The sequence below is a fragment of the Cuculus canorus genome, chromosome 5 (genome assembly GCF_017976375.1).
Source record: "Cuculus canorus isolate bCucCan1 chromosome 5, bCucCan1.pri, whole genome shotgun sequence".
NCBI lineage: Eukaryota > Metazoa > Chordata > Aves > Cuculiformes > Cuculidae > Cuculus > Cuculus canorus.
Window position 1 is genome coordinate 42,789,878 of NC_071405.1, and position 19,704 is coordinate 42,809,581.

General features: G+C 39.1%; 1 protein-coding gene across 14 annotated transcripts in view; it reads right to left on the bottom strand.

The window, feature by feature from the left end:
- The window catches only part of BRSK2 (BR serine/threonine kinase 2), a 317,085-nt gene that overhangs the window by 61,137 nt on the left and 236,244 nt on the right, over nt 1-19,704 (bottom strand). For all 14 annotated transcript variants that reach the window (XM_054068445.1, XM_054068440.1, XM_054068444.1 and 11 more), the window contains exons 6-11: nt 18,502-18,535; nt 17,552-17,620; nt 14,477-14,623; nt 6,881-6,912; nt 1,299-1,463; nt 485-582 (exon numbers count right to left, since the gene is read on the bottom strand). In XM_054068445.1, coding sequence (XP_053924420.1) covers nt 485-582; nt 1,299-1,463; nt 6,881-6,912; nt 14,477-14,623; nt 17,552-17,620; nt 18,502-18,535 — 545 coding nt within the window. The remainder of the gene's footprint in view (nt 1-484; nt 583-1,298; nt 1,464-6,880; nt 6,913-14,476; nt 14,624-17,551; nt 17,621-18,501; nt 18,536-19,704) is intronic.

A 19,704-nucleotide genomic window follows, 5' to 3' on the forward strand; every position in this document is an offset into this window, starting at 1 on the left:
CTTCCTATTAAGCTTTTAAAATCTTTCTAAGATAGTCTAAAAACATGGCAGTTTGATGTATGTACTATAAATAGGTAAGTGATGTTATTAAGTGATGTTACTTTCAACAGTGTATATATTTACCTATAGAAGTGACAATGCAATGCTACAGTCTCTTACTAGCTTAAGTCCAGAAGCAGTATTACTGCAATACTGCACATAGAATCATAGACTAGTTTGGGTTGGAAGGGACCTTAAAGATCATCTAGAAAATTCTGCCACTGGACTACACTGCTTATAAACCTCATCTGCTTGCATAAAGTCAGCTTGTGGGCCCACATGATTTTTTTTAACATCTGGTTCAAGAACAAGTTGGATGCTTCTGCACTGTGAGACAGACATCCTGAAAAATGAAGTCAGGGTTTGGTTATATATTAAAAAAAAGAGAAGTGAAGAGAAACTAGTTTAGACAGATTCATGGTGACAGAGGTCATATCTGTAGTACCTATTTCATTTCTAGGGGGAAGATCCTCATCTTCATGACTAGGATACCGTTCCTTCCGGTCAAGCAGAAGAAAATAAATCATCTTCTCTTGATTTTCTCTGAAAAAAAAGAAAAAATCTGTAAATTTGAAGAGAAAGAAGCATCAACATGTAGATAAACCCTTCTTATCAAGCAAACGGTTTCGGTTATTCTAAAAAGGCTGGAAACAGCCATGTACCTGCCAGCTATACACACAAGCCACAGAGTTTTTTAGAAACTTGCTGTCTCCAACAAGCACCTAGTGAGAAAATGAAATGACTCCCATGTAACACCCAGAAGAGAGGCATAGAACAGATGAGGTAATGTGTCCACAGGAAGTCCAAACCAAGAGTGGCAGCAAGACTGGAGTCCGGATCCTCTAAGTGCACTTTCCACTATGTGCCCCTCTTAACACCTCAGGAAATACACAGGCATAAGCTTGAAATAAATACAAATTTGCCAACAAAGGCACCTCCAACACAAATAACAGCAATGATACCTCCTCATCCAGACTGCATGACCCATCTTTTCATGAAGTGACCTTGCCTGACGGCAAGGGAAGAGACAGCATCATGTCTCCATTGCTGGTCAGGCTGTGAGCTCCTGACACATGGTGCAAGAAAGGCTCAGTGCTTGTTCCCAACACCTCACTAGCAAATGAGCAGCCAGATGGTGAGAAGATGTTGCTGGTCCCCCTCTGCGAGCAACATGTTCAAGCAATCTCTAATTCTCCCCAGGTTTATAACCATCCCAGCCCATGAACACCCACTGATATGAAGACTGAGCAAGTGCTTACTCTTCTGACAACAAGTCCTGTAAGAGTTTATTTCGGTCACGGAAGCAGCCTAATGAATGCATGCTATCTAACACGTCTGGATCAATATCCTCCAAGGAAGGGAGAGAACGAATCTGCACCTTTCGAGGGATTGGTTGCTCTGGTTCTGGCTCATTCTTACCCCCTCTGCAGAGGAAAGAAAATGAGAGAGAGAAAAGGGGCAGGGAAAGAAGGAGAGAAAAGAAATATGAGTCACAAATGAACCCGTACTCTGAAACACAGCCTGCAGCAACAGATGAAAATAGCTTGTTAAATTCCCACTGAGACACCAGAGCTCACACCCAGACAGATATTCTTTTCAGTAGAAAACGCCGTGTAGGCTGAGTGACCAGCACCTTCTGGATTTTGGTCTTTAATGAGAAATGTCTGTGTTCGGTCAGAAAGACAGTAGGAACTTCACTTACCAATGCCCTCATAGTTTAAGCAGATGTTCAGCATCCTAATGCCAAACATTTATAAAACACTCTGCCGTTCTAGAGATCCTGTCTCATCAGCAGGCAGACCACAGGGTATCAGGCTGAAAAGTGCAAGCTGAATGATTCTCTTTCAAAGAAGGAGCTGTGAACAAACAATCGCTGTTTTTCACCAATTTTGATTATAACTGGCATCACAGCTTATTTCTTTCTTTAAAGCTTCCAATGCAATTAAGAGACCTCAGTGTTCAGGTCTCCACTTCAGATACTTCAAAGGTTTTCTGGGGAAACCAGGTTCTCTATTTACTTGACCAAATATGACAATATCTGCTTCTATTCAGACATGAAAATTTGAAAATTGTGGCCCGAGGTCAGCAGCAGACCTAGGAACACACCATTAGAAGTAGAGCACATTAGTCTTTTAAAAGTAGTTAACACAAGCTCTCTGCATAATCATCTAATCCCATTCACTAGCCTCAGGAAATACTATTATTTACTGCAATTAAAGGCCCTGACTGTAAGAAACAGGTCAGGTGTCATGGTGTCTATAACTGACTCAATGATATATATTGCAGGCATGCTGAATGTCCTCTGATTTTGTTTAGGCAGGCAGGAAGCAATTTATGTAAACTCTACCCATCCAAAGAGGTGGGTTTAAAGGTGGTGGTATTTTGGTTGGAGAAACTGTCTATCCTGAATCTTCCTTGGATGATTCCAGTCTTCCAACGCATGCTTTGTGTGATGTTGGGGTTTTCCTACTCTGTGGGTGAGGTCCTCCCTCCCCTTATGTGATGTAAATGTGTGGCTGTTGGGTCCAGCTTCTCAGGGTGGGCAACAGGAATTGGGAATATTTAAACTGCATCAGATGTCAGCATTTGCTGTTTACAGGGCTGTGCTTGGGCAAGAGATTCTTCCTTTTGATGTTGGCAGAAACAGGGTGAACAGAACTTGTGAATTTAATCACACAGCTTAAAATACTCTGGGCTCACATGTTAGCTATCCAAGTACCTACACAGAAAAAGGACCTGCATTTAAAATGCCCCTAATTTTTCTTGGCTAGGTTAGAAAGCAACTCTGGTGGGATCATACATATCAGCTCAAAGTCTCAGAGAATTTACCAAAAATAAAGCCAATGCAGATTATCTCCTCCAAGGTAAGAAGGCAATACTAAGTCACCACAGGCAGGGCTCTGTTGCTAGGACAGCACAGTGACATGCTACGCCATAATGAAAGGAGATTGCTAGGTGCTACTTGCAATTTATTTTTAAGCAAGTTGAAAAGCAGTTGTGAGGCATCTGCTTTGTTAACCATGTTTGTGGGCCATCACTTGCAGAAAGACTCCTTGGAAATTTTCATTTTATCTCCTCTTGAAGCAGTGAAAATGTGCTCAGCCTTTCCTGGATACATGTTACAGAGTCAGACTCTGGTGTGTGTTACATGGATCATGGCAACACAGGTCTGATCCCACATCTCTTACACTCAAACATCCCTCACTCAGTTGTACTCAGTTTAGGAGTCTGGAAGCAGAATATACAGGACAGAGAAAGAATCTGCTCCTTGGGAGTATTCTTGTGTGTCAAACCAGTAAAACACAGCTTCTAAAAACCCCTTCTTAGAGTCTTGCAGAAGTGTCTATGCCTTCTGCAATAAAAGTATGGTCTTGAATCTAAGGGCTAGATTAAAAAATCCTTCTTCAACTACAGAAGCATCCTATTCCTTGAGTGTTCTTTCTTTAAGAGGTAGCTACTCCTGCTTCACAGTATCAGGATCTAGCCCTCAGCAAGTAATAAGAAATGATTAGACCATAACCTTTGATTATTAAAGCCAGTGATGACCTTGTCATTTCGATAAATTCTTGCAGGATGGACAATAACTGCGTGGTTTTGGCTTTTAATGATCTGCAGTTCACTTTTAAAAAGTATTGACTTAATTGATTAGTCATTACATTACAAGCAGATGTCCTTAAGGTAATTTAAAGAGATTAGAAAAGAATTACTGTGTTTGAAAATTTCCAGAAAAACTGCATTTCTTACTAGTTGCCCTAGTCTACAGAAGGTATCACCTGAAAGCTTCTGTATCAATCAGTGTAGGAGCCATTTCTAGAGAGCACAGCTTGCCATCTTCCGTGTAAAAAAAAGTGGCTTTTCCTTATGTCCTGCATCTGGTCAGCCTCAGACACAGTCAGGAATTTTCACACCTCCTCCTCAGTTACAAGTAAAGAGGTAAAGAGGTGCCTCATCATCTGCCAGTGCAATTCAGTCTTCAGGAAATGAAAATCATCGGGTCTGGGCTATGACTGGCATGATTGTATTGCCTGTTCCATTCTCAGTCTGGTAAAGAGTGACAAATTCGTTGCATTTCAGCCCACATAGACATCAAACAATGTCACACAATGAATACTGCAGCTCACGTCTATTTTTTAAAAGCCCATATGAATGTAATTGCTGCTTCAAACCCATATGCTTTTGTGAGGATCAGTGCATTTAATGGCTGTGATTCCAGACCAGCGCAGGCTTTTTCAGCCTATCTCTAAGATTCCCTCATGAATCTCAACAAGATGCACATTTGCATCCCTGCAAAGCAAAGTAGAACGACTACAGTTTTCATTTTACTGATTTTTAGTAAATTTAGTACCTTTGCAATTAGGGCAATAACTCAGTGTTATAAGAGCATGTATTTACTATAATAGCTAATTTTATTTGCCCTCTTGCTTTATTTAAAAAATGTGAAAATAACTACTATTTGCTGATTTACGATAACTTATGCTTGAGGTAAAAATAAAGATTTCAATTAAAAAGGCTTAAAAAACCCTCACTGAATTAATTTGGGTGGAGACCAAGAAGAACTGGAGGTTGGTGATGAAAGGTTTATCTTTGGTTTCTTTTTCCCTTTTTTCCGGATTGTGAATCACGACTTCAAATTTCAAGACCTTTTCATCTGCCTAGTCTACAATTAAATCTATTTCTCACTTTTGCTTAATATTTGAAGAATTAAGTGAAATCACTTACATCTTTTGAGTATAAATTTCAGGTCAGTAACCTATAAGAATTAAGATTTTACGTAGAATAATAGTGTGACATGAAATAAAGAAAAAGTGAAAGACGTGAGCAAAAAAGACAGAGAGTAACACACTTTTAACCCCTCCTTCTCTGTCAGCATTAATATTTCCAGGCAAAATCAATGCAAACAGACTGCAAAACATTACCAGATGGAAGTAGTTGAGTTTTGGAGGTGGCAGGGTTATTAACAGGCTAAATTTAGCCAAAGGAGGTTAACCTCCTTAGGTTAATCCATGGCCACTACAGAGAAAATGAGAAAGAGACTCATTAAAAAAGCTATTTTGAGCAGAAACTTCATTTTAGGTGATCTGAACGGACTTCTGGAAGAGTCTTTCTCTTTCTGCATTGACTACACTGGGAGACTACAGGAGACTTGCTTTTGCAAAACTCAGTTTCTACTTCTGAAAATAGCTTTAGAAGCTACTTCCATTGAGGTAAAAAAATATTTGCTGTGTCAGTCATCAGAGAGTCTGATCTTCATTGAGAAGTACAGGTCAATTTTCAAATGCTTATTTCTGCAGAGAAGAAAAATCTTCAAATCCTGAACTAGAACAAAGTCATGATATAACATTTGCCTAATTGTGCATTTGACTGTGGGACAATAGTCCTCCGACAGGTGAAAACTTCCAGGCAAAAATCTTGAGGAGGGTAAGAATAATAATATAAGTGATCAATGACATTTCAGTTTATATCCTATTCCAGTTCTAATCAAAGCACAGTGAAAGTCAGTTGATTTCACTCCATGAAGAAACAAAGGGGATCAGCTGTCCAGTCTGATGTAAACAGCATTTACTTCTGGAATTGCTAGCAAGACATTATAGGAGCGGTATTCCAGAGACTACAATTTGAGATTTCCTCCCTACATTGTCCTACGTTTATCCATGAGAGTTTTTTTAAAAATACCCTCAGCAAACAACACTCCAGTCCTTCTTTGATTTAAAAAGGTGCCATGTGAATTGGTAACTGTAGAGAACATGAAAAAGCCATGGGCAGAGTGCTGCCACCATTTCTGGTGAACATGCTCTTCAACAAACTGCTGAATGTCCTCAGGTCCCACCCAGGTCAGATTATAGAGAAGTGAACAATGCCCATAAGATAGAATTAAAGAAAACAAAACAAATCAAGTAAAAGTTGCATTTTTTTCCTGCTAACAGGATTAAATACCCATTTGTATCATCCTCAAGTATTTCCCAAGAGCAATATGAAAGCAGGACTTTCCTTATCACCCACCTGGGGAACCTGTAGGTACGCTGACGCCAAGAAGTGTGTATCAAAGCATCATTCCTTTGTTTACTATGTGAAATATTCTCCCTAGTTTGATTAGGTTATCATCAGCTTTAAAAAAATGTTATTTATTTATGTTTCCCGCAATACTATAAAGGCTACACAAAGTGCAAGGTCACTTTCAAATGCCATCAATCTTCTTTATACCCAAACCACTAGACAGACACATACGTTTCTCACAGACCTGTTTCACTGTCAAGGCTGCTGCTTCTAATCAAGTCACAGAACTACTCTCACATCAACAGGTTACAAGGTCAGAAGGAGCTTCTTTGCTTTCTGTGAAGGAGTAGGGACTATGAGGCAGAAAAGCTCTTGTTCACAGGTGCTTACTTATCAATATCATCATTTTTGTTTCTACTTAAGAGAAAAGCCAAGATGCGAGGAAGGAACAAACAAAAGCTTTCTTGTCAAGAAGGTATTACAAGGGATTGTCTGTAGCACTTGGATAGCAACTAAATACGACTGTTAGTTGGGGTTTTTTGCTGTTCACTTGCAGGTATCTTTTTAACACAGTGAGATGCTGGAATGAACGTCTTATTTCAAACAACTGTTAGCAACTGTACAAAAAGTTCCTGGCTTGACTTATATATATGAAATTATGTGAGTAGCAAAGGGTAAAAAAACCCCAAAACTTTAGATGCCTTTCTATCCTCTGCCGATTTCTCCACCTGTTTGAAAGCTGCTTTCAAACTCCAGTTTCTCTCCTCAGAGATCATTAGTATATCAGCTCCTGTAATTGAACCAATAACGAATATATGTGAAAGTGAAGTAAAAAAGTGTTACTTACATATACCATATGTGTTTCTGAATATGTTCTAGCTGTAAAGGAAAAGAAAACAAGGAATTAGTGCTGTAAAACAGAATAGTAACTCCACAAGACATCCTTATCCAAGTCTTACTTAAGTTCAGTCCAACGTTCTAGAGATGGGTCTGCACAAACAATAGGTACTTTATGCTGCATAAAGTGCATGTTTATCCTCACACACTCCACTTGAAATGAGACTATGTCCAGACATAAGGAATTGGTCAGGAGCAAATCCCAGGAAAATGTGTAAGTACAATGTTTTGCAGGCAAGTATTTTAACTATTTAAGTTTTTTCCTTCCTAAGCCTTTCCCCTCTATAACCTAACTGAAGGTAACAAACGGCTCCTCTTTTTATGTGCACAGTAGCAGATTCTTCACACCTGAAGCTCATTTCTAGATTTGTTTTGGAAAAAAACAGAGGGAGAGAGAGGGAAATAGAAACAGATTCAAAAAGATAACATGAATAAACAAAATAAATTGTGCATATGTGATAAGACCTTCTCTCAGGACACATTCTTGATTGACTTCACATTTGTCATTAAAATCTAAAGACCAAGTAGAATGAGGTCCTATATCGAAATAACACCATTTATTGTTCCAGTAACTGAACACCAGGCTGCAAATTAATTTTACTTCCCTCTTTCCTGTTTCACACATGAGCATTTTACAATGTAATGAAGGACGAAACAGAAAGCTGATCAAAGCTGAATGGTGGCCTTGTCCACCTACCGAAGGCAGATTCCAGCAAATGTTACACAATGACCATGCTTTCTACAAACACAATGAAAAGAAAGTAACACAGTTTTCCCAAGAGAAACTCTCAACAGTAGAGAGAACAAACTGTTCATATGACATACTTACAGCAGAATCTTCCTAATCTGTTTTTTTTTTTTGAAGCATCATCACAGCAGAAAAGAACTTTGCATAGATGCCCAGAGATTATTCATTATGTGGAGAATATTTCTTATATTCTTCTTTATGAAGCACTTTTGTACATGCAGAACAATATGCACACTCACTGCACACAGGCTTCCATTTGTGCAACATGCAGGTGAGAGGCAGGGGAGAGCCAGAAGGAAATTCAAGTATTAACAGTTACAAGATGAAATCACAGACCCATTAAACCGGTCAGGAAGAATGGAGAGAGCTGTCCTGCTCTTATTACTTTCCACTTCAATTCCAAACAAATAAGAATCAGAGAGAGGAAAAAAAAAAAAAAAAAGAGAAAAGGACAAACAAAAAAATCTCAGAGATGGAAAGTAGGTGTTTGCTACAGACAGCAAGGAATCAGAGACCTCTGTGCTATTGAACAACAGCTCCGTGCCTGGGAAACCACGAAGATCTGAGGTCAGCTCTATATGAGACCATTTTTTAAGTAAGACAGGGCTTTTCCTGAAAACAAAGAAACAAGGGAATGCAGCTTAGGAAAGCATGACAGGAGGCTGGAGAGTTCAGTATGACAAACAGCCTTCTTTAAAATTGAGACTGTTTCAACACTGCAATCAGAGGTGCAGCTGGTACTTGCATACCTAGCTGTCTTCTAAGCAGCCCACATGCTGGGAACACCAATGGCACCAGCACACCCACCCATGGGCCCTGGCAGACTTGCACAGCTTCCAGCTGTGGCCTCAGCTCTGCCATAATAATCCCACTTCATCACAATTCCCTTGCATTAGGTAGCCCTTTCATCCCTGAACTATTAAAGAAAGGTGGCGTATTCCCAACATAATGCAATCTTCCACGACCAGTTTAGCTCAAGGAGGTAGGATAAACATTATAGGTCTTCCCCTATTAGCCTGAAGATGCAGTCCTTGTCCTTGTGATTCTTTGCAAGCTGAGGTACAAACACAGAACATTGCAAGAGCCTATTTTGTACAGTTTTGATGGGACAGGTTTTAGCATGGTTACATGTCAGGTCCATAGTACTGAGTGGATCTGCTAAGGAGTGTACTGTACCTCCTCTGCTTGGTAAAACCACACTATGAGAAGCATATCTACTCGTTATTTCATGTACACCACATAGAGTGGGTGAGACATTAATGATTTCAGACAAGATGCAGATGATACAGCTAAGCTATGTCCAAGCCTGTTTCATGCTTGCTTCTCCTGCTGCATATTGTCTCCATGGGTCACATTGTTCTTTTGTGCCGTGATACAGAGAAATGCTGTAGTGAACCAGACAACAGCACTTCATTTTCTGAGTCAGAGAGGGGGAAGAAAGGAGGCTCACTAGTTCATGTCTTAGTCACAGAACCTCTGGGCTCCTTCAGAGAAGACGTCAAAGAGGGATGCTGATCAACCTCCTTCAAACTAATAAACTCACAGCATTTTTCTAAAAGAGCAGCCCATAGCACCCTTATATATACTCAAAGATGTACGAGAGCTCTCATAGCTGCTGTTTACCTACACATCTGCCATTCAATCCACGACACAACTATTGCTGTGAAGTACACTGGGATATCCCAGATATGAAAAGTATTCTATGAAACCAATTTCTATTCTGATTCAAACGTAATTGCATTGAAATGCCATTACAAGTGTGCTTGCTGCTGCCAACATCTTCACTGCTTTTTTAAAGGTAATTAATTAATGCTTTATTGCTTTTTATCTGTATTAAAGTGACAGAAGGGTTATGGGAGGGCGATTGGTTTTGACAGGGAGAAATCTGTATGCTTTTTACTATGCAATGCAGGGGAGGGAGATACACAGTGGGAGCTAATCTCACTCCTTCTGCTTTCATTTAAACACAATGTTTAAAGGCATTTAAGTGATGAAGGCATTTAACAACCCTTCCCAGAGGGTTCTTTTTGCTGTTTGCATGAGTTTTCCAGATTTAATGCCATTTTATGGTAGTTGTAAAAACACTGCTTCCTAATATCTCCTAGCCACCGCAGGCAATTGTCTCATGACGTCATCTCTGAAACAGCAAAACATGCTCAGATCTGTTGCACATGTGCAGTCAGAGAAGAGACTTCTGCAAGCTAAAATGCTGTAAGGGAAGGAGAGGGGAAATTCCTTTATCATGGTTTTATGTAAAATTAATTCCAATATACATTAAACTGGTATACCGAAGTATACAGATGAGAGACCCATTGTGATACAGAGCTGTACAAGCACATAAAAAAAATGAGGTCTCCTCCCCCAGGGAGCTTACATCTGAATTCTACGGCAACAGATGGAGACAGGCAGGCAGGTGGAAGACAGCACTGTCTATATCCTCAGCACTGATCTCGACAGAGTGGTTGCCAAGCTAAAAAGTTCTGACCTGAAAAAAAACTTTCTTGAAGTCTGTGGATACAGATGAGGGCTTCTGAGCTTGAACTCACAGCAAATTTCAAACTTCTCTGTCCAGAAAGGGAACAGTATAGAACTCATCTGTACACTAAATTGACCCACACCTCAGAAGAATCTTCATCATTCAGAAGATTCTCTAGTTTGAGCTTTAACCCTACTGTATAATGTCAAGATAAAGGCCATGCCTGTCCAAAGGATTCAAGGTTGCAGTGCAAACAGCACTGGTAGAAACATGACCTGTGTCAGTAGTAGCAACCATACTATAACAGCCTCCAAGGACCTTGACAAGGGCAAGGTATCACTGTGCTACATGCACGGTGCATGAATAGGCCCTTGGCAGCCAAAAGCTTACAGCCTACATACATCAACTGGAAAATTACCTCCATTCTATAGCTGATAAAGTGAGATAAGTTAAATGATGTAATACGCACCTTACCATATGACCTTCTAGAAAAACGCAGAAGGAATCAGGTGAGATTACCCTTGTTCATTTTTTTAGCATACATTAGATGCTATGGTCAATCACTAGCATACATTAGATCCAAGAAAAAACAAAATGAAACAGAAAGCAGATAGGAGATTCTGAAAACGTGTGTAATTTAAGTTGGATAATATCCAGGGCCAGGTATTTCAGACTATGTGGACACCCAACATATAAGACAAGTCATTCTACTCCGGAATAAAACGTCAACACTGGAACAATAACAGCTTTATCAGAGTAGCTTATTCTGCAATATCTGCTCTGATCCACCTTGCCCTACAGACAAGGTTTTGATAATGCTTATCTATCTTTAAAAGAAGAGTGGACCAAAAGCTGTTTACTCTTCCCCCCTTTGCCTTTGTGTTTCTGTAGAAGAAAATATCAGCTGAGAATGCAAATGGATTCCACTACAGGAGCTGTAATTCTCTGCTGTAGAGACGTTGAATCACTGGAAACCTTCAAGGAAAAGAATATTCCATTTCCAAAGAGCATATAACTAAGAAAAACCTCATTCTTTTTCATAAACCTTCTGAAGCTTAAAATTAGTTCTCTTTTTTTCCTCCTGACACTACTCCTACTTCAGCTGTCCCAGAACCCTGCTAATATGCCTGAAATGCTTCTTCTAACTTCTAACCTGCTTTCATGAAAGTCCCTTTGATAAACATGTTTTTCTGCCAGTATCTTCCTCTAGTTTAAATAATGCTTCTCTTCCTAATAATTACCTCTAATTAATATGCAGATGACCAGTACAACCTCTGTTAGACATCACCTTGTAGACTACATGATGCTTTTTCAGGCTGTGCTGTTCAGACAGGCTCTCTGAAACGCTGACCACCTCAGTATTCATTCTTCATTTGATTTCAAATTTCATGAATACGGTTGGTCAGAAATATCACTACCAGCAGCTAGGATCAACTTTGGCAGTCTACTGAAAGGAAAACATGGATTCCTTTACTTTAAAGCATGTTTAGTAAAAGAGGCCTAGTAAAGGAAAGCAGTCAAGGACATCCCACTAACCATATCTGAGGCTATGTGATATATTTCCACTAAGAAATATTGAAGTCCTCTTTCCATAAATTAATCATATACAAAGAAAGATAATGCCTATCTCTTAAAGCAGAAAAGGGCCAGCAACAATAATCTCCTTTCCATTAATCCTCTCAAGCCCTAACACTGAAGCTGAATGATGACAGTTAAACGTGAATGCTAGTTGTTTTTGTTGATCATTTTAACAGATGTACTGGGGAACGTATGGGCATGCTGTGAAATGGCAATTACTTCAGGAAGGGAAATATAGTTGCATGGGAAGGGAAAGGGGAAAAGGAAAGGGGAAAAGGAAAGAGGAAAAGAAAAGGGGAATAGGGAAAGGAAAGGAAAGGAAAGGAAAGGAAAGGAAAGGAAAGGAAAGGAAAGGAAAGGAAAGGAAAGGAAAGGAAAGGAAAGGAAAGGAAAAAGGGGAAAGGAAGAGGAAGAAGAAAAAGGAAGAGGAAGAGGGATGCAAGTCAGAAAATAGGAACAAAGCAGAGAGGGAAAGGGAAAAACGAAAGAAAAAAAATTCTAGTGACCTTATATTTGACTATATTTTTGTGCTGAATTCATCATCGAGATATTGAGAAAACGGTCAGTAATGGTTACAATAACATCTGTACTTATTGTACCCAAGCCGCAATTTCACTCAGATCTTTGTATGAATATCAGATTGATTCAAGTGATTTATTTTCTAGGAATAGATGTTGCCAAATAAACTCATATTTATACGCGTTTTCACAGGACACAGCTAAAATGGGATTCAGATCTCTCCTCAGAATGAACTATGTATTTCCAGTTCCTGTGCAGTAAACAAGAAGCTCCTTTCTGCCTGGCAATCTAAGCAACCGGCATGCTAACAGCATGAAAGTGCGACAGTAGCAGAGACAGCAAACTGAGAGATCCTAAAATAATGAAAATGAGATTGCAGCTAATAATAAAGAGCTATTGTTTTTTCCTCCTGGCTCTCAGCTCTTCAATATGTTATATTTCAAATTCTAATTCAGAATTCATGGGTCAGTGTTTGCCAATAACTATGCAATCTGTTTTTTTTTTTTTCCCTCCCTAAGGAAATTAAAGCTTAATTTTGATCAAGAAAAGGAGGTGAGGAGGGGTGTCCCTCTGGGACCTTAGTTTACCTTAACTGTTTTCTCACTTATGCGTGTACATTCTCTGCTGTATTGCACAATTCAAAACATTTAGGGAATATGCTTTTTGGAAAAGTTCTGAATAATTTTAAGAAGATCTAATATCCAATGATGTGCTCCCTGGCATATCCAAATCAATAGCACTAAGATATTTGAGAGAAGAAAAAACAACAGAAAAACCATTACATTTACATTAAGGAAAGGAAACTAAAGAGAGTGGCATGGTGACTTTCCCGGTCATAGAGAACAGGTGTTTCATGTCTCAGGGTATGGCCCTAAACTCTGCAGTGTTCTTTCCATGAAAATATTCTTTCTTTCTTTAAAAATCTGTCTAAAAAAGGCTTTTAAAAGTGTTTATAGTTTTTTTCCTCCCAATCAGTTGCTACTTACGCACTGCAAACATGATGGCTACCGGGTTTGCAAAAACAGGGATACTAGTAATAGCATAAAGAACTTTTCACATACGTCACTGAATAAGAGCATGACCTGGTTTCGTAAAGAATGAAATTAAACCCCAGCTGCAGCTGCCAGGTAGTACTGTAAAGAGAACTGTGAGAAGAGTTTCAGTTCACTTCTTAGCAGACAGGTGTCTGCATCCCAAAAGCAGCATCACAGCTGGCACAGGCTGATGCTGTTGTTAGCAGTCTCGGCAGAGAGGCCAAGCAGTGATCTGAGAGTTTATTTATAAATATTTCAGCAGACTGAAGAACCAGGAGGAGTTTTAAATTTACATTCTTTTATACATACTCCCACTCAGAATCTGTGAGCTTAGTAAATCTGTATAAAATCGTCACCACAGCCTGACAATAGAATTTACAAGGGCAATCTACTCATAAAGGCAGAAGCCTCTACTGACAAGCAGGCTATCTTGTTTTCCAAAATGATTTTAATTGCTAATTTTTTTTTTATTCCTCAAAATGTTAACACAGTATTAATGAAGGAGACGATCACTACACATTGCTCACCCTTGCAGAGTCTCTGTTGTAGTGATGGGGTGCATCCTAGATGCAAAGACTCAGTGCTGAATGTCAGGAGCTCAACACTGTGGGCCTAATCATGCTCAGGAGCACAGGGCACAAGATGAAAGAGCAGACTGGAAGACACTTGCTCTGAAGGCTGCTAGAGGATAATGCAGAGCAAATGCAGGACAGAATACAATGCACATTGCATAGCATGAAATGAGAAGCCATCACTTTTGTCAGAAATGTGAGAAAAACATACTCTGATTAATAGAAAGCCTCATAAAACAGTCCTAATAGGTTCGACCTTCAGTGATATCTCATCCCCGACAAACTGCTGTACCAGCGAGGAGAGCTAGACAACTCAGACTCCAAAATGTGCTAATGGGTCAGTAGCACTGAGAAGACATTGTAAGGGTATTTCTTCTAAATGCCCACTGCCACATCATGAAGCTAGAGAAAACACATAAAGGAAATCTGCACTAATGATTGAACACAGAAGGTAGCTAACTTCTTCCTGGAGACTTCACCAACTCCACTCATTCTTTGCTCAGGAGGAAACGCACAGGACTGGTAGTAAATCAAAGTTACCTTAGTTATTCAACTGTTAACTGCAACAAGGGGACAAATAAAGCCTTGCTCACATAACTCGCAGCAAATGCCTTCTTACCGTGAGGCGTTTCGAGGCATCCACTTCAATCATCCCCCGCAAAAGGTTCTGACAGTCCGGGGGGATAAAATGTGGCATGTGGAACACTCCACGTTTCACCTTCTCCAACAGTTGCCGCAAGTTGTCATCATCGAAAGGCAGGGCACCCTGCAGAGATGTGACAGTGTGGCGGATGGAAGAAAAAGGCAAAAGGAGAAAAGCCAGGACAAATATGGTCAAAGAATGGAAAGATGAAGTCAACTCATAATGAATTATTACAATAAGTGAAAAGACCCTTTTTATCCATCGAAAACAAAGAATTTCTTAGTGCTGCTGTTTTTTCTCCAACATAAGAAACAAAATGGAGGATACAGGTTTTTTTTAATTAGACAACTACCAGTATAAAACGTAATACAAAATATAAAATTGCTTTTCCAGGCAAAATTCACCAAAGATGTATGGATTCGCTTAAATTCAGCTCAAGCTTTTGATCTGGTATTCCTCCTGGGCATACTTTCACAGCAGCAATGTTTATCGTCTCCTTGTTTTTAATCTTTCTGAGACACATTTATTGCAGCCATTGAAAAGGAGGTGGACAGCATTTGAGAGACTTTCAGTCTTTCCGATGGACCAGTGAAATAACACAGCTGAAAGAAACCCTAACCCACATTAGCCTTCATAAGCAGCAGACGTTCTACCTGTTTAATATACTCCATCCAGCTCCCATGTTGTGGTCAGGCCACCAGTTCCTATTGCTTCCCTACTGTAGTTTGCTCACATGAATGGCTTGAGATTTTTTTAGCTGAAATTGCATTTTGAGTAGATTGTCAGCTTTCCACAAAAAGCAACAAAAGACCTATCCTTGCAGCAAGGACAGAAAGGAAGAAAAGAAGTTGAAATCCTTAGGATAACTCCACTGACTGAAGCCAATACCCTTTTATAGCAAGTCCACACATTCCTAGATATTCTCACTTCCTTCTTTCACCACCTAATTCTAGTAGGTGCCCAGATTCCTTGATTTCCAGGATGGTTTGTGGGAAGCTGCAAGCTGTCAGCTGCTGTGATGATGAAGCTTTAAGTTGTCAACTCTGGCACTGCTCTTACTACAGAGAGTAGGGCATCTGTATAAGCAACCCTGTGTCTATGGTTTATGGAGACCAACAGTTCCATTTACAGAAGCCTGACAAAGCCCACGTGATGGCAAGCGCTACTGGGCACTATTTACTGTTGTTTGTCCATTCAAGTGGCCTTGAAGAGAGAGGGCCTCCCTGTCTTCTGTAACCAGTCTCCCGAGTTACCTACTTTTTTTCCTAACCATTCCAGACTTAAAGGAAAATCAATTCTGATAGTTCAGTAATTTGGCTAACACAATTTAAGCCATGATGAAGTCAGCAAGGCTGCTTTGTGGCATTTCTTGAAGGTAACAACTACAGCTCTTTTATTGCTACCACCTGCTACTATAGTTTGAGACTTTTTGTAGGGTTTGTCTTGACAAAATTAACTGGAGAGCTCTGCCCTCTCCTTCCATGATATTTCAATCATTTTGCGGGCTCATGTTTAAATGTAGGAACAAGTGAAGATACAGCAACAGAGAGATACCAATTCTTGCCAAAGAATCCCCCTGAAAATGAAAAGCCCACTTCTACAATTCCTAACCATCTTGACACATTCTTTTTTCGATTCTTACAAACTCAAGAACTTATAGTAAGAACTCATTATACAGTTCTATTTTATGAGCCACGAAAATAGCTGCTAGGTGCAATAGTTGATGCTATCCAATGAGACATTTTAGTTCTTCATTAGTAACATCATGATAAAAAATTTGAAACTTCAAAAACATCAGTGAATTGTAATAACTAAACAGAAAAGGGAAAGATTGGTTAAGCTGAATTAAAGCATCATACTGAGATCACTTCAAGGTATTTTGATTCAGGCCATTAAGAAAAATCAGCATATATTTTGAAACAAAACACCTTTATAATATTCAAGTATTTTAACTAAAAATGATGTGCAGAATCTAATTCTGATTGTACACTGCAAAAATGCTTTTGTTAAAATAAAACATTTAAATGAAGTCATTAGGTTTACTAATAAATGTACAAGGACATCAGAATGTGACTTTGAGCTTGTTATTTTTATAAGTGTAGATGATCATCTGAACTATTATAGATATAAAAAACCATTACAGATATAATTACACAGATAAATAAATATAAAATATAAAATATTATAGATATACATGAACCTTAACATGCACATAAAATCTATTCTAGTGTACATCTGCACATGCTATACGATTACATGAACATAAACTATATTATCCTACAGTATACCATGGAAATAAATGCCAAGCCTATGTGCCTTCAGCTGGACATCCAACTATTGTATGTTTACGGGTATCACACAACCACTGCAAATCAGAATAAATACTACGGAGAATTAAAACTTTGACCAAAAGAAGGATAAGTTACAAAATACCAATTTTGAATACTAAAGAAAGTATTACTGAGATAGACAGAAACTAATTTAAACTTTGTACCACTGGCTCAGTTTTATACTCCCAAATGTACCAAATTAAAATGTAGCTCTATACTTACACGAAAGGAAATTATCGTACTCAAATCATCTCTTGATAAAACACTGCAGTCAATATATGCATATACCTACTGAAACACACATACGCATGTGTGAAAAAAACAAACACTTCCTAAACTCTGCCATATTTTGGTCCTGTATAGGATAACTTATATGACACTCCCTGTATCCTGCAGTTGAAACACCGCACATCTTTTCCAGTCAAAAAAAGTGCTGCAACATCATAACACAGGAAAGAGCATTTACGGAGACAAATTTTTGACACTTGCCTATGCACTCTTGTGCAGGTAGGCAGCATTTCAAAGAAAAATGAAGTATTCCTCATGCTCTTCCTTTGGGACTGATGTAGAAATAAGAGGAAAAGGATGCAACTGAGAGATACTAAAATAGAAGAACTAAAAAAACCCCAATCTGTACATGATCTCAATAGAACCGCCATTAAATACAGCAGCATTTTTTGATTTTTCATTTTTAAGGGATAGCTCGAGGAAGATGACTCACCACTAGCAATGCAAATAAAATGACTCCACAGCTCCAGACGTCTGCTTTCCTTCCATCATATTTTTCTCCCTGCGCAGCAATGACAAAGAGGTTCAAAAGACCGCTTGCTAGCAAATGAATTACTTATCCTTGAAGACCAAAAGAAGGGAGAATGGGAAACCCCACTTTTCAATTCAGCCACCTGCTTACCACGGTGGCCTTCCCAACCAGGAGACCAGGACACAATCCCCTAACTGATTTTTTTATGAATGTCAGTTTACAGTCTTAGCTGGGATTTGTGAGAACATGTTCAGAACTGGAGAGGAGGGCAGGAATGGTCAACAATTCACAAATGATTAAACCTGGCACTTAAATAGTGTCAGATGTGCATTAAGGATGTCAAGAATGTGTTTTTCTCTTCCCTGGTTCTTCAGGCAGCTTGTCACCAGTTGCATTATGTATGAACCCATAGTACTGTCTGGACATTGTCTTCTCTATGCTTCTTTCTTGGCTTTACGTTAAAGATATGCTTTAAAAGAGGGGAATCTTGTCCACTGAATATTGGATACTTATTTTCAGAGAACAAAGGCAGAGCAGAGGGAAAGGACAGTTCAATTGTTTAACTGAAACCAACATTGCTGACAGCCACCCCCAGATTTTCTACTGAAATAACAGCTACAACAGAGACAGGAAAGCGTAGAGGACTGCCCTCCCTGAGTAGAAACATCAAGTTAAATGAGGCTACTGTATTTCTGCCTGATCACACTGCACGAAGTATCATTTCCCTCATATAGTTAATATGGCTTGATTTGGGACTGAGCCAAACAAACAAAATTGTAGTTCTGCTCCTTGTGTTCTTTCTAACTCTATCTGTCTTGGACAAATCTCCTGTACAAAGGGTCTACCTACATACTTGCAATGAATGACACTTCAAAAAATATATTTACACACAGTGATGTTAACCAACTTACCCGGATGACTTCAGGGCAAGCATAATGTGGTGATCTGAAACACAAAATAAAATCAAATGAGCATGTTACAGTCTGATATTCATGGATCAACTGCATATTCACTTCGTTTAGCAGAATCATAATTGCCTCACTTACACACAATGCATGCATGCAAATCCAGCAGTTTTTTCCTTACCTCAATGAGAACACATTTCTAAGAAATTCAGAAAATGGTCAAGAACTAGCGTAATTCATCATTCCATGGCCCTACTACGATTTTCTTAAAAGTGAGGAATAAAGAGAACACCATGTGTATTCTGTAACTACATACAATTCCAGCCCTCTAATTCCACCCTTTAACGGAGATTTCTATCTGATTAGGAGGAAGGACTCACGCTGGCTAGCCTTTTATGAGAAAAAAGACAGAATAATGTTTTCAGACCAAACACATGCATCCCTAAATCTCCTCTGCTAAGATTGCTCTCAATTACTCCACCAGTCATAAAAGCTGCCAATACATGATTTCAACACACATTTTTTTTCTTTTAAAAAACTAAAAAGGATGGACAGTAGCACTATCACCTAGTGAGCTAATATATTCTTTTTGCATCCTCCTACCCATATATCTCTGGTTTGATTCCTGTCTGAGAATAGTTAATTACTCCAACTTGCCACGTAATCATTTTTATTCCTAAAGATTATAGCCATGGCTATTTATTTTACAGCCCTCACTAAAGTAACCTGACAAGTAAAAAGGAGGCAAACTGTCTGAGATCTGTGTGCAAATCCTGCTATTGTTTATACTGACACTTCCCAGCAGTCCCTGAGCCTGTCTTCATTTGTGCATTTGTTTCTTGTGACAAATGCAATCATGGCTGGGCAATACCTGTCTCACAAAGTAATGAGCAAAACAGAAGCACAGTGAGGTTAGCTTTGTGCCAAGATGCTGCATTAATGCCCAGTGAGACAGCTCATTAATTGGATTTCCATACACACTACACTTTTCATATGGCAAAATATCACCCCATGGGCATGGAACACCCTGATTTGGTATCACAGCTTTTGGCAGATCATAATAAACTCAGGGTACACTTGGGACTGCAGTTACCTTGACAGTGAGGCTTAAGCAAGGAGAGAGAAATGCAGTTTATCCCTTGAAAATTCTAGGAAAGGTGGAATTCAGAAATTTAGTACACAGTTTCATACACCTCCCACCTCCACTTC